Source organism: Calidris pugnax, unplaced genomic scaffold, assembly GCF_001431845.1.
Source record: "Calidris pugnax isolate Ruff unplaced genomic scaffold, ASM143184v1 scaffold82, whole genome shotgun sequence".
Lineage (NCBI taxonomy): Eukaryota > Metazoa > Chordata > Aves > Charadriiformes > Scolopacidae > Calidris > Calidris pugnax.
The window spans coordinates 4,281,101-4,295,443 of NW_015090833.1; the positions used below are offsets into that span (position 1 = coordinate 4,281,101).

At 55.7% G+C, this 14,343-nt stretch overlaps 1 protein-coding gene across 5 annotated transcripts in view; it reads left to right on the plus strand.

Moving 5' to 3' along the window:
• Positions 1–13,492, plus strand: part of TMEM51 (transmembrane protein 51) — a 21,418-nt gene extending 7,926 nt beyond the window's left edge. For 2 of the 5 annotated variants that reach the window (XM_014941493.1, XM_014941494.1), the window contains 2 exons: positions 10,282–10,742; positions 12,325–13,492. In XM_014941493.1, the coding sequence (XP_014796979.1) occupies positions 10,402–10,742; positions 12,325–12,736 (753 nt within the window). In that variant the 5' untranslated portion in view covers positions 10,282–10,401 and the 3' untranslated portion in view covers positions 12,737–13,492. Of the gene's footprint in view, positions 1–52; positions 106–1,921; positions 2,058–8,531; positions 8,553–10,281; positions 10,743–12,324 lie in introns of those variants that run through there. The other 3 variants (XM_014941495.1, XM_014941496.1, XM_014941497.1) reach the window with 3 other exon arrangements.
• The last annotated feature ends 851 nt before the right edge of the window (positions 13,493–14,343 follow it).

Sequence of the window (14,343 nt, forward strand, 5' to 3'; positions counted from 1 at the left end):
GGAGCGCTGCTCCGGGGGCCGGGCCCCGGAAGCACCGCCCCGGGAGGGCAGGGCAGGGAGGACCGGGACCGGCCGGGAGGGACCCGCCGCCGCCGCCACCGGGAGGTACGTGGGGTCGGGCTGGGGGCGGCGGGACCCCCTCGCCCCGGGATGGGAACGGAGCAGGGCAGGAGTGGGGGACCGGGAGGGGGTCGGAGGCAGCACCGGGCTCCGTCCCGCGGGGACAGGGAGAGGGGGACGGTCCCGGGACAGGACCCGGTTCGGTGGAGTCCTGCCGTGCTCACGCCCAGCAGTGGTTGGGGCTGGGACCTGCCTGTCGTTGAGGGGGGGACACCCCGAGGGGTCCCAAGGAGGAGAGAGGGATCCCCAACCGGAGCTCGGGAAGGGGAGACACCCCCCTCACCCCCCCGGGGTGGTTTTGGGGAAAACATACCTGAAACAGGGTGTAGGGAGGAGTTGGGGTGTGTGGTTTTGGGGTGTCCGTCCCTGCTGTCACCCATTGGTGACACAGTGGGCTTGGGACACCTCAGCTGCAGGTATTGGGGTGGCCTTCCTGAGAGTAGGGAGAAGAGCAGCCCACCTTTTGGGAAGGACCAGCTTTTTGAGAGAAAGTTGCGGGCGGGGAAGGGTAGGAGATGACCCCCCCCCCCCCCCCGGTTCCCACGGGTGGCAGCATGGCAGGGCCGTCACGTAGCACAGAGCCCTTCGCTCGAAGACGTCAGTCCCCAGGAAGGGGCAAGGGACGATGCGTGCGTTGAGTCTTGTTTGGAAAGCAAACAAAGGCAAAGAGAAGGAAAGCTGCGCCGGGCCTGCCTGTGCCGTTTTGAGTTGCAGTTTGTGAACTGAACACCACCCAGTGGGGGGTTTCAGCTCTTCCCGTGGCAGTAATTCTGCCAAAGAAAAGAGGGGTTTGGAGTTTTAAAGGAGTGCCGACACATCTGCGAACGTCTCCCGAGTGTGGCTTCGGAAAGAAATCCCACCGGGAAAGCCAGTGGGACGTGGCAGCTGGGCGGGGGTTTGCCCCCTGTGTGTGGTCAGTTGGCACACCCTCCCGTGCCAGGGTTTTGGGATAAGGCCCATGACGGGCACAATTAGTTTTAGGAAGTTCCTATCTTGTGCCAGCTGCGATGATTAATTCCTGTGTTGTCTTGAGGGGCATGGGAAAACCCACCTTATCCTTGGTTTGGGAGGAAACCCCATCAGGTGGGCGTTTTGGGGGGGGCTGTGAGCTTTGGTAGCTCAGGGCTAGTGGCTGGTAGGGGAGGAAAGCTGCTGACCCCGCTCCAGCTACACCAAGTGTGGCCTCTGTGTGCACTGTGACCTGTAGCCGCTGGGGGAGGGTTTTAATGACTTTATTGCTGACAGCTTTGCCTGGGTGGTTTATTTCCCTCTGAGCCAGCTCTCTGTGGGTGTGTGTGTATATCGGGCACAACCCCAGTGTGTGTCTTCCCCGTATTGACTTAAAACACGAAGCAGTGGTTGTGCCAGCACCTCCCGTGCAAGAGGTGCCTTGGGCTTTGCACGGTGGAGCCTGGGTGAGACGAAACTGCACCAGGAGCTGTGGTCCTGGCTTCCAGCTGATGGGCTGGTGGGATTTCAGACTCCTTAAAGCTCCTCTGGCACAGACCTCAGCAGCTGCTGGGTGGGATCCAGCAGTGGTTCATCCCTCTACAACACAGCCAAGCATTCCACAGCCATCTGAGGCTCTGGACGTCTTGGTGTGACAGCCAGAAAGGGAAAACCTCCCAGGTGGCCATGAGGAACGTGTGGGTGTGGGGCTGGCGAGCCCAGCCCTTAACTATAATGACTCGGAAGTATGTGAGCTGCCTTTGATTTTATCTGTGGGTAATTACACGGGTGGAAAAATCCTGGAGAAGGGAAGGAAGTGCCTGGGGAAGGAGGGATGTTTGGCCGTCGGTGCCCTGAGGACAGCTGAGTGTTGGCGATGCTCAGTGTGGCTCAGCGCCGCGGTGCTGTATGGTGCTGCCCGCAGCCACACTCCCACGGAGATCCCGGAAAGCCAGGGCCGAGCAAGAGGGATCCCTCTGGCACCCCAGGTAGGTGTCTGTCTCCCAAATGCGTTCCTGGTGTATTTCTTAGGTTCTTGTTCCCTGTTCTGGTTCCTGGTGTATTTCTTAGACAGAAACTGGTGTCAAGGATCTGCCGAAGCAGCAGAAAATCCTGCATGAGCTGTAGAGGTGGCGTGCAGCAGCTTAATTCCCCGGCCAAACTTCATCCCTCTCAAAATACCTGTTGCCCCACTGGCAAAACACTGCTGCTTTGTGCCCGGCTGCTGCGTGTCGCTTGGCTGCCCAGCTGGCTCCATCCCTCCCCCTGCATCGCCCGCCGCTCTCTTTCTGCCCCGTTGGCTCCTCTCTGCTGGTTTAATTGTGGGTCCTGCTCCTTGGAGAAGGCTGTCTGGAGAGTGCAGGGAGCAGGGATGCTGGATTGGGGCACAGCAAGATGTTGCAGAGATTGCAGGATGAGGATGGTGGCACTGGCAAGGCTGATGGTGGTGGGTAGTGGAGATAAGGCTTGGGGGGCTTCCATGGTGGAACAGGAGCTGTGTAAAACCCTCCAGGAGGGCTGGGAAGTGCTCTGAGGCAGCGGGAATGCCATATTTGGAAGAGGTGAGAGGGGGGTAGATAACATCTATGAGTGTGGAGGAGAGTGCGGTGGTTGGCACGGAGATTGGGAAGGTCAGGTACCAAAAGCCATGGGAAGGCTGCAGGGAGGAATGGCTTTATCTCGGGCAGGAAACAGCAGATTAGGAAGAAAAAAAACCAACAACAACAAAAAACCAAAAAAACCAAAACCAAAAACCCAAACCAAGCGCAAAGGTGCAAAGCAGAGTCAAAAAGAAAGCAGGAAGAAGATGAAGGCAAAGTGCTGGGATTTTCCCAGCCTGGCGTGCTTTCCCAGGCCTGGGCGTACAGGGAAGGCTGTCAACTCACCTCCCTTTTCCAGCCTGAAGAGAAGCAAATGCCCCAAAATCCCCAACTCTGGTTTAGCAGAGCCTGACAGGGGAGTGTGAGGCTGGCTCCAGCTCCATGGACCAGCCGGGCATCAGAAAAGCCATGGGGTGATGCTCATGCAGAGGGTAGGGATGCAGCAAGGGCTCGCCGACCTCCGGCACTGCTGTGAGTTCACACCAGTGTGCTCTCGGTGGCTGCAGCAGCAGCATTATCCCTAGGAATAAATGTCTGTATAAATTTAAAAGGGCTGTTTGTCCGAGTCCATTACTGTTTTGCAGCGAGCACTGCTCTGATGGCCGTAATGAAATGATGGGGAGAGAAAAGAGTCTGGAAGGCAGTTTCCCATACCTCAATGGCAGTGTTCACGCTAAGGGCTCGGGGGAGATGGCTACCGTGGCTTGCGTGATTTGTGCCAGTCTATAAACCGGTGTCCAGAGTTAAGAAGGATGCGGTGCTGGTGGCACGTGCCATCGGATGGAGAAGGGCTGTGGGTGCTGTGTTGTGCCAATGGGGTTTTTTTTGCGAGCCCCCTCGCTGTCGTTCCCCAGCTGTCAGTGTGGCCGGGGTGGATCGCAGCATCCCAAGCTCCAGCAGCGAGGAAGGCAGCCTTTGCTTTTCCCATGACACCCTTGTTTTGCAGGAAGTCGGAGCCCTGGGCTCCCCTCCGGGGTGGGCTGGCGCCAGAGCGGGAGAGGGGGGAAGTATTTTGGGCACAGCTTCCAGAAAACACTGCTGCGTGCCTGGTGCTGTCTGCTGGAGTATAGATGAGGGACAGTAAGGAAAAATATAAAAGTTAGGGAGAAAAAAGATAGTGAAGGAACTTAAAATGTCTGTAGGGGCTGCCAAGAGCGATGAATGTGGGCGCATTCCTGTGAGCTCTTGGCAGGAAGCACAAGCAGCAAAATGTGGAAAAGCCCTGTCGGTCTGCACGGGGCTGTCCCTCCAGGTCTCTCTGTTCCCTGGGGAGGTGCTCTAAAACGGGCTGGTTGTTTGTCCAAATGAACAGGAATTGGCCGAAGGGGCAGCAACGCTGCTTTTCCCAGCTTAGCTGGGTATCTCTGGGCATTTCTCTAGCTGCTTTCCCTTCTGGAGCAGGGGAATTCCCCTGCATCCCCTGGGCTGCATGTGGCCAGAAACATCCCTGCTGCTGGGACAGGTATAATGTGAGCAGTGAGAAGGGTCAAAAAAAAAAAAAGGAGAATATTGCCTGATGGTTTTCTAACTCTGCACGGAGTTTTGTGTTGCTGGTGGGTCGAGTCTTTGTGTAACAAGGGCTCCATGCAAGGTTCCTGCCACGGCAGGAATCAGCTTGTGAGGATGTGCCATGGTCACCAAATAGCAGGGAAGCTGGTTAATGAGAAGGCATGAAGATGAAGTCTTTGGTGCTGGTGCTGCTCCATGGGAGTTAATGTGGGGCTGGCTGTCCCCTGAGGGCTGGGCAGTGGGGTGAAGCCCAGCCTGACTCAGTGTCACCCCCTGTCCTTCATCATCTCACCCAGCCAGACCCCCTGGGACATCCAGCCCCACCTCCAGGAGGTGCAAAGCTCTCTGGAAGTGTCTACGCAGGAGCAAAATCATCTCCTGTTGAGGGTCGCTGTTGGGAGGAGCTGGAGGACCCTCGGGGCTGTAACTTGGGAAGGGGGAGGGGATGCTGAACTGCTACCAGCCCAGGAGCAGCTTGGGAGGAGGGAGAGCTGGGGCTCCGCTCATCGCAAAAAATAAGCTAATATGCAGGGAGCTCCAGATCTTTGGATATTTGGAGTACAGTGATGTGTGGTTGTTTCCGCCCCAGAAAAGCTGCTAGAAAATTAATCTTGTGTTTTACAAGTGGCGCTGGTGGGTCGAGTCTTTGCACAGCAGCTCTTGGAGGCAGCCTCCAAAGGGATGTGTTGCTTGGCAGCAGCGTGCTCCGACTCCTCCTTGGAAGGCCTGGAGCTGAGTTGCGAGCGGGCTTGTCCCGTGACTGCGCCGGGGTCTGAGCCCTTCCCCTGAACTGCAGACTCATCTCTTGCCGTCCCGTGACAGAGGTGTTGCTGCCCTGGAGCGTGAGCGGGAAGGTGATGTCATGGGAGGGGAAAATCCAAAGGTTGTAGAGGGCAGAGGAGCGTGGGCGCCGCTATGGGCAGCAATGGGTGTCCTGCTTCCTCCTGAGGCACCCCCATGGGGAGAACCGAGATGTGGAGCGTGGTCTGGGGCAGACTCCATCCTGGGGGGGGTCTCCTGGTCTCTCCTGCGGAGGGGGAGATGCTATCTGCTGCCACCCCACCTAGATTCCAGTGCCAAAAGCCTTTGGGGCACATCTAGAATCATAGAACAGCTTGGGTTGGAAAGGACCTTAAAGATCATCTAGTTCCAACCCCCCTGCCATGGGCAGGGACACCTTTCACTAGAGCAGGTTGCTCAAAGCCCTAGGCGTGTTGGGGTGTCGTGCCCGAGGAAGGGGCTTATCCTGAGCCCTCCCATGCCGAAATAACAGTTGGAAGCGTCCCAAGAGAACAAGTCACAAAGCATCCCTTGGCTCTGGGATCCGCTGAGAGGTGCAGGAAGCCCCACTGAGTGGGGGAGGAGTCGTAGGTGCCCCCCCACCACCCCAGGTTTGCTGCGGCGCTGGTGGAGTTTAATGGTTCGGAGATCCTGGTGTAAATCATTGCCAGCCCAGTGCTGCAGGTGTGTGTGGGACCGGGACAAAGGTGGCACAGGGAAGACCTCATGCTGCGGCTGGAGGGAAGGAGAAGCGGGGCTGGAGCACTTGGCCACCATTCGCCTGTGTGATGGGAGGATAAGGTTGCCAATGGGAGCTGCAGCTCTGTGGTGCTGGGGAGCTTGGTGGGGCGAGAAGGGATGGGGCTCGTGCGACATGGTGTCAGGACAGAGTGTGAGTCGGGTGCTGGGGGCTTTGCGCCAGAGGAGAGCACTTGGGCAGCGGTTTTGGTAAACAAATCAGGGGAAATCATAGTGTGGTTTGGGTTGGAAGGGACCTTAAAGCCCATCCAGTGCCACCCCCTGCCCTGGGCAGGGACACCTCCCACCAGATCAGCTCGCTCCAAGCCCCCTCCAGCCTGCCCTTGAACCCCTCCAGGGATGGGGCAGCCACAGCTTCTCTGGGCAACCTGGGCCAGGCTCTCACCACCCTCACACCAGAGAACCTCTTCCCCAGATCTCAGCTCAGTCTCCCCTCTTTCAGTGTCAAACCCTTCCCCCTCCTCTTATGGCTCCCCTCCCTGATCACGAGTCCCTCCCCATCTCTCCTGGAGCCCCTTGAGGGACTGGAAGGGGCTCTAAGGTCTCCCTGGAGCCTTCTCTTCTCCAGGCTGAACCCCCCAACTCTCTCAGCCTGTCCTGACAGCAGAGGGGTTCCAGCCCCTTGCAGCATCCTTGTGGCCTCCTCTGGACCCATTGTCCAACAGGTCCATGTCCTTGTGCTGAGGACTCCAGAGCTGGATGCAGTGTTCCAGGTGGAGGAAAAAATCCCTCGAGGACTATTAAACCAGTGTAACCACAGAGCAGGGGGTTTCTGTGTTGCTGGACCAGGGGGGACAGCGCTGTATGTGTGTGTTCGTTCTGCTCAGGATGGCCACAGTAGATGCCACCTTGGAGATGTGCTACTGACCACAGCAAGATTTTTGGGGCGATTTGGGGGTTGTTTTGGGGCTTCCCTAAACCTTGCATTTGTGGCCCCCTTTCTCCGTGCTGACCCTCTGCCACTCCAGACAGCGACAGAGATTTTGGACCTGAGACAGAGATAGCAGCAGCTCCTTTTTCTGACCACTGACGTCAGGGACAGGGGTTATTGCTAAAGCAGAGATAGGAGTGAGCTCTGGAAAGCCAAAAGAAGGGCTAATTCAATGGAGAGACAGACTTGTGTGGCAAGTCTCCTGCTTTAATCTGATTTTCCTGGGCTGCAGGGCAGCACAGCGAGGGATGTGCGTCAAACTTTCAGGCACAGGGCTGATGTAGAAGCTTTAAATCCTCTCCGCTTCCAGGGAGGAGGTGCCCAAGGGAAGGTGAGGAGATTGGGAATGGACAGGGAGGTTTAGACCCCAGGGGTGAAGGTTGCCAGCCCTGCATGTACACCACCTGTACAGCACAATTTCCCTGCAGCCAACCCCTCAGAGCAGTTTGCAAGGGAAATCTCAGCTGGCCAGTATCTGTTTGTGAAGCACCTTGCCAAACAGCGTAGGGATGGGAGCTCATTTGGATAAATACTGAGTCCAGTTCTGGGCTCCCCAGTTCAAGAGAGACAGGGAACTACTGGAGAGAGTCCAGCGTAGGGCAACCAAGATAATGGGAAGTTCCACTCAAATCTGAGGAAGAACTTCTTTTGGGTGAGGATGGCAGAGCCCTGGAAGAGGCTGCCCAGGGAGGGTGTGGAGTCCCCTTCTCTGGAGATCTTCAAGCCCTGCCTGGATGCTCCTGAGTGATGTGCTCTGGGCAACGCGGCTTTGGCAGGGGAGGTGGACTGGATGATCCCTAGAAGGTCCCTTCCAACTCTGACAATTCCATGATTCCCTGAAATGGTTAAGAAAAAAAAACCAGCAGCCACCCATGTAGCTAAATAGAAGACCCCAAATGAGAAGCAGGGGTGGCTATAAATCAGAGCCTCCGTGGTTCTCGCCAGAAGCTTGGGCATCACCAGTGCAACTGGAAACAGGGACTCGATGCAGCAGAGGGTGGATGAAGGAAGAAGAGTTGTGGTGTAATTTACCTCCTGCACGATGTTCTGGGCCCGCGAAGGGCAGTGAATGTGCCGTGAGCTGGCATTGCAGGCGCCCTGGGGAGCAGAGGGGGCTGTTTGGGAAACGTGGGATGCAGACACGCATCTGCATTGGTGTCACCCATCCCAGCCAGGCTCCGTGCCCTGCTGGCAGGGACAGGCAGGGCACAGTGAGGCGAGGGCAGGCAGAGAGTGAAGACTTTGTGTGGGAGGGCAGGGGCTGCTGCCGGGGCCAGAAGCGCTCAGGTAGGATGTGCTGCTGGGCTGCGATGGCTCTCGGGATGTTGGTGAGGACCTTTGGGATGTCGAGTTTGCTGCATCCTCAGCAGCTGCTTGCTCAGACTGAATTCAAGCGGGGGGCAGGTTGAGGGGGGGCTGGGGATGTCTTTTCCAAGGGGCAGACGGCAGCAGTGAGCTGTGCTGTGGGGTACAGCAGGCTTGTCCCTGCCTGCCTGCCAGCAGCTCCCGTCGGGCAGGGCTTGGCAGTTTGTTTTTTTTTTTTCCCCCAATAACCCCAGAAGGACCTTGAAAGCGCAGACTTTGACCAGTCTAGATCCACGTGAGCACCAGGAACCATGATGTGGGGCCAGGGCTGTGTCATCCCTTGGTGGCCCCCCCCGAAGCTATGCCAGGGCATGGGCTGCGATGGAGAAGTTGCTCAGAGGTTTTCTCTCCTCTCTCCTCTCTCCTCTCTCCTCTCTCCTCTCTCTCTCTTGCGTGCATGTCTTTTCCTGCAAGCAGCTGGAGCTGGTGTGTTTTCTGGGAATGCTGGTTTATTCTGGCCCTTGACCCTGTGGACTGGGCTTGCGCTGGAGATAAACAAGCAGACATGCAGCTGGAGACTGTGGAACTAGAGGGTGAGGGTGAGTGTGGAGAGAGCAGCGCATCTGAGGGCTGACTTTGAGTACAAACAAGTATCAAGAAGCCGGGGCCAGGGAGGAAAGGAGGAAACCCTGGCATGTGTGCACAGCTGCACGCTGGTTTGGGCACACGCGTAGGACTTGGGAGGCTGCTGGGGTGGAGATGGGGCAGATTTGCTGCAGGGATCCCAGTTCTTTGCCATCTGAGGTCAGGGCAGTGAGCAACCAGGAGATGCGCTTCCACAGGAGGATTTTTGGAAAGCTGGTCCTGGAGACGCAGAAAATACAGATGTTTAGTGGAGGTGGTGGAGGAGAAGTTCCCAGCCATGGCCCCACTGGTGAGGAACAGGGATGCTGGCTTGTCTCCAAGCCATATGTAGTCCCTGGGATGCAGCCAAGGGGACTCACCACCATCATGTGTGACTCCGGGGTGGGCAAATGCTGGCCAGAATCAAGGCAGGGGCTGTGGTGAGGGCTTACTGTGGCAACAGCCCGTGCTGGCAGCGCTGGGGGGAAGCAGCAGGGTTGGTTTTGCTGGGAGAAGGGCAGTTTTGCTTTCTCTTCTCCGGGCAGGGAGGCATTGCAGGGTAGGCAGCCAGCATTGCCAGCGACCCTGCTGCAGAGAAGTTGTACAGGCAGAGATGGGTTTCACAGTGGTTTGCCCTGGAAGAGATGGTTTGTCCAAGGCAGCACAGCTCCCTACAGCAGGGAGCATCTCTATAAGCAGTCAAATTATTTTTGGTGGCATTTTTTGGGGTGCTTTGAGGAGGTTGGTTGTCATGCTCCTAGGGTTGGGTCAGCTAATTCCTTAGCAAATGTTAGTGATTCAGTTCTTTCCTAAAGTGGATGGATATTACAGCCGAGAAAGCAGCAAAGGGCCACAATGAGAAGGGCCAGCAAGGATCCTGCTGCCGTGTGATGGCGTGCCAGAATTAGATTTCCAGCATTAGTGGCATAAAACGTGTTAGGGATAATTTGAAGGATAATGGACCTGAACTCTTTTCAGTGGTTTCCAGCAGTAGGACGAGGGGCAATGGGAACATGGGAAATTGTATTCAAATACAAGGAAGAACTTCTTTCGGGTAGGGTGGCAGAGCCCTGGAAGAGGCTGCCCAGGGAGGGTGTGGAGTCCCCTTCTCTGGAGATCTTCAGGCCCCGCCTGGATGCCGTCCTGAGTGATGTGCTCTGGGCAACCCTGCTTTGGCAGGGGAGGTGGACTGGATGATTCCTAGAAGTCCCTTCCAACTTCGACAATTCCATGATTTCATGATTCCATTATCATGGCCACCAGAATCACAGGGGTTGGAAGGGACCTCTGGAAATCATCTAGTCCAACCCCCTGCCAAAGCAGGGTCACCCAGAGCAGGTCCCACAGGAACTTGTCCAGGCGGGTTTTGAACGTCTCCAGAGAAGGAGACTCCACCACCTCTCCATGCAGCCTCTTCCTGGGCTCTGTCACCCTCCAAGTTAAGAAGTTCCTCCTCATGTTGAGGTGGAACTTCTTATACTCGAGTTTGTGCCCATTTCCTCTTGTCCTATCCCTGGGCACCACTGAGAAAAGACCACTCCATCCTCTTGACACCCACCCTTTAAGTATTTATAGGCGTTGATCAGATCCCCCCTGAGCCTTGTCTTCTCTAGACTAAAAAGACCCAAGTCCCTCAGTCTTTCAAAGGCTTTGAGTCCTTTGCATCCCACCGGGCACTAACCATCGCTTTCCCTCTCTTCCCAGAGCTCGCTGCCTGCCCGGGGAGGGGACCGCACGCATGCTAGCCGGACCGCAGCCCTCCCGAGCCCAGCCCTGCTGTAAGGTGGGGGCAGCCCGGCCAGTGGCCGGCCAACAGCGGGAGCGATGGCCCAGTCTCGGACCAATGGCTCTCACTATGCCCTGACGGCCATCGGGCTGGGGATGCTGGTCCTGGGCATCATCATGGCCGTCTGGAACCTCGTCCCTGGCTTCGGCCCCGCTGACAAACCTGCCACCCATGCCGGCAACAGCAGCAAGCCTGATCGTGGCACCGGGGGAATTCTGAAGAGCAAGACCTTCTCGGTGGCGTACGTGTTGGTGGGAGCAGGCGTGCTGCTGCTGCTGCTCTCCATCTGCCTGAACATCCGGGACAAGAAGAGGCAAAGCGAGGACATCCCTCACATCCAGCACCAAGCATCTGTAGAGCCCTCGCACCAGGAGGACAGGTGAGCCTTTTTGGGGGAAAAAGGGAGAGGGATCGAGCGGAGGAATGAAACTAAGAAATATTATTCCTCCTCGAGGAGGTCAGGAGCAAAGAGAGGAAGGCTGATAGCAATGTTTGCTAAAATAAGGGCAAGAACATCTGGTGGTTTAGGGTTCAAAGACCCTTTAGAGGTCAGGAAGGAATGTCTCCAGCTGTATTTATGGTGAAAGGAAGCCTTGTTTGTGTATGTGCTGAAGGGGTCTGGATGGAGCCGTGGCCGAGGCAGCGCTGCTGGGATGTGCCACTCCTGCCTTGGTGGTGGGTGCGGAGGCAGCGTGGGGAGAGGTAACACTGGTGGCGGAGGTTAATGGTTAACGTATAGGAGCAGGATTGGTGCCAGAAGGCGGGTGAGGGGCTCCGGAGGGAGGGGAGCAGGAGCTGCGGGGTGTGCAGACTTGCTGGGTGCAGCCGGAGGAAGGCTACAGCTGGAAAATGGGAGTTTCGACCTGGTGGAAGGCTGCGGGGCTCTCCAGTTTGCTCAGGGAACTCCAACCGGCGGAGCAAAGGTGGCTGCTGCTGTGGCAGCCACATCTGAACACACACAGGGCGCAGGAGAAGTCCCGGCAGCCTGGGGAATTGGTACAGTCATGGAGTCACAGAATCTTCGTGGTTGGAACGGACCTTTGAGATCATCGAGTCCAACCACAAATAAAAAAACCAAGCCAAGAAAAAAACCCACAAACAGACACACACCAACAATCTCAAGCACTAGAACATGCCCTGAAGTGCCATGGCTACACATTTTCTAAATACCTCCAGGGATGGTGACTCCACCACCTCCCTGGGCAGGCTGTTCCAGTGCCTGCCCACTCTCTCAGTAAAGTAATTCTTCTGATATCTAATCTAAACCTTCCCTGCTGCAACTTCAGACCATTTCCTCTGCTCGTCTGTGCAGGGAGAGGGCAGGGGGACATCGGACAGAGGGGTAGGAGGTGGCAGGAGGGGACACTGGCTGCTGCCTAGGGAGTGCTGCGGGGGAGAGGTGCCATGGGAGACTGCTGAGAAGTTACGCTGTGTGTGGAAATCGCCTAGTAAAGTGTTTTTTCCTATTAGATTCTAAAGATAACTTCATAACTCTAAAGAAATGGCCAGTGTGCATGTGCAGGTACCTGTGGTGTAGGTGGGCACGTAGGGAACAGCTGAATCTCCAGGCATTAGAACTCCAGGTAGATAGACCCAACCCAAAAGAAGTCTGAATGGCAGAGACAGATAGTGATGATGTCCCTTTCAAACATATTTAGAGTGATTTGTCAAGAGGGAGAAGGTAGTGTTTTGTTGGGTGGAGGAATGACTGCTGGGCAACATGTAAAGAGGTTTTGTGGGTGAAGGGAATGATGATCAAAGGCAGGAAATGAAAGGAAAAAAGGAAATAGCGCAAGGAATTAAAAACTTGTCTGAATATAGGTGGGGTTGTGATCTGGTCTCTTTATCTGAAAGGAATACGTTGGTAAGGGTTTTTTTGGAGGGGTTTTTTTATTCTCTTCTCTCCATCCCCTGAAATGATGTGCGATTGATAGCTTTAATGTTTCCCCCCTCTCCTCTAGTCAAGAAGAGGACGAAGACATGTCTTCCCAGTACTACGTCCCCAGCTATGAGGAGGTGATGAACACGGGCTACTCGCAGCCCAGAGACTCGGAGAGGAGCAACAGGATGAGCGTCTCCCTGCCCTCCTACGAGTCGCTGACGGGGCTGGAGGAGGGCACGCAGCCACCGGGCGCCGCCGGCCCAGAGCCCAGCATGGAGCAACAGCCCGGCCGGCACAACTCGCGTCTCAGCAAGCGCCTGAAGCCGCTGAAGGTCCGGAGGATCAAGTCGGAGAAGCTGCACCTGAAGGACATCAGGCTGAACCTCTCGGAGGGGAACAGCACAGCCCCCATCACGATAGAGCCGCTGACCCCACCGCCCAAGTACGAAGAGATCCAGCAGAAAGTGCCAGAGAGCCAGCAAATGACTTAGAAAAGGGAATCTGTGATGCTGCTGCAGGGTTTTGTTGAGGTTTTGTTTTATTTTTTTTTAAAAAAGAACCACACTAAGAGGGGCTCGGTCTGTGGGTGTGGAAGTGGTCGGGGCTCCCAGGAAGTGGCGATGTGGAGGACACGATGGGTGCCTTGCGCTGTGGCACAGGGACAGGATAGGCTTTCCCTGGGACGGGGTTTGGCCAAAGAAACCTGAATGCCGGTAGGTCTGCTGCTCTGGAGTAAATGAAGGCTGGAAGTACTGAAAGTGGGAGTTGTGGTGGTGTAAAGATGGACCACCCAATGTATCTTCTCTCCCCCCAGCGCCAGCAAGACTTTCCCAAGCTACCAAACTGATACAGAATGAGGATTTTCCAAGTGGGAAAGGGCAACACTCCTTTTTTTGGTGCCTTTTCTGCCTGAGCAAGGGAAAATGCCTTGCCAGAGTGGCGTGGTGACATTCCCAGGCTGGGACTGAGATGGTGGCCCTGGGCCAGCCCTGGCTTCTGCCAAGTTCTGGGCTTGCTGGTGGGCAGGGGACTGGAACAGGCCCTATGCTCCTCAGGGAGAGAATGGATTTCTTGCCTCGGTTGCCTTCCCCGTTTTGTTTTGTGCTGCGATGCAAAGGGATGGTCTGTTTGAGGCACATGGATCAATCCGGGATGGGTGGGGAACTGAGTTGCCCCCCTGGCAGGAGGTGTACGGGGTGAGATGACTGCTGAGTGTGCTGTGCGAGCAGACCTCTGCTAAATAAATATTTTGTACATTGTTTTTGTCTCTGTATGTGTGTGTGTGCGTGCGCATTCGGGCGCGGTGGGCCCTTCCCAATGTGTGGAAGGTAGAGCGGTGTGAAATGGGTTGGCTGTTTTAGGGTGGATGCTGCTCCCGGCCACGCACCACCTCCCTGGCGAACTGCGAAGCCATCGGTGACAAAAGTGTCACCATAATCAGCCGTGGGCTCCCTCGAATAATCCAAGTATTAATGGTGTGGGTAGAGAGCAGAACCTTCCATGAATTGGTAGAAGATGTTGGTGAGGCCAGTCTGCCCCTGGTGTGGATGCGGCTGTCTTGGTGTGATTCCGGTACTGATGTAGTTACGGACTATTCAGCAGACGTGGATGTGGCAGTATCCTTGATAGAAGGTGTGAGAGGTGCACGAGTGACCAAAACAAAGTCAAAGAGGAGATGCTGGTCCAAATCCATGTCACGGTTTCTCTTGTTAGTTGTTATTTCATATTGTGTCTCGTAATGTCTGTTGTTGTATTGCAGGAATTTCACTTTGCTGTGCCCCAAGGCATGATCTCCAATGGGCAAAATAACATCATTAAAGTAGGGACTCCTTTATTAATGAGAAAGGGGGGGAAAAAAAAGAATAGAAGAATATACTCTGGATGGAAGGATTTGGGGCAGGGGATTTCCAAGTGATTCTTGTTGGTGTTGAGGTCTTGGAAAGGTGGTGGAGCTTTTCAGAAGTTGTCTCCCAGGAGCATGTGCCCCTAAAAGCCTGCCCACAGCAGAGACAAGGCATGAAGTCCTCTCTCCCTGGTGAAGAAACAGGACTGAAGCAATTGTCTTAGAAAACCTGGGTAAATACTGGGGGGGGGGGGG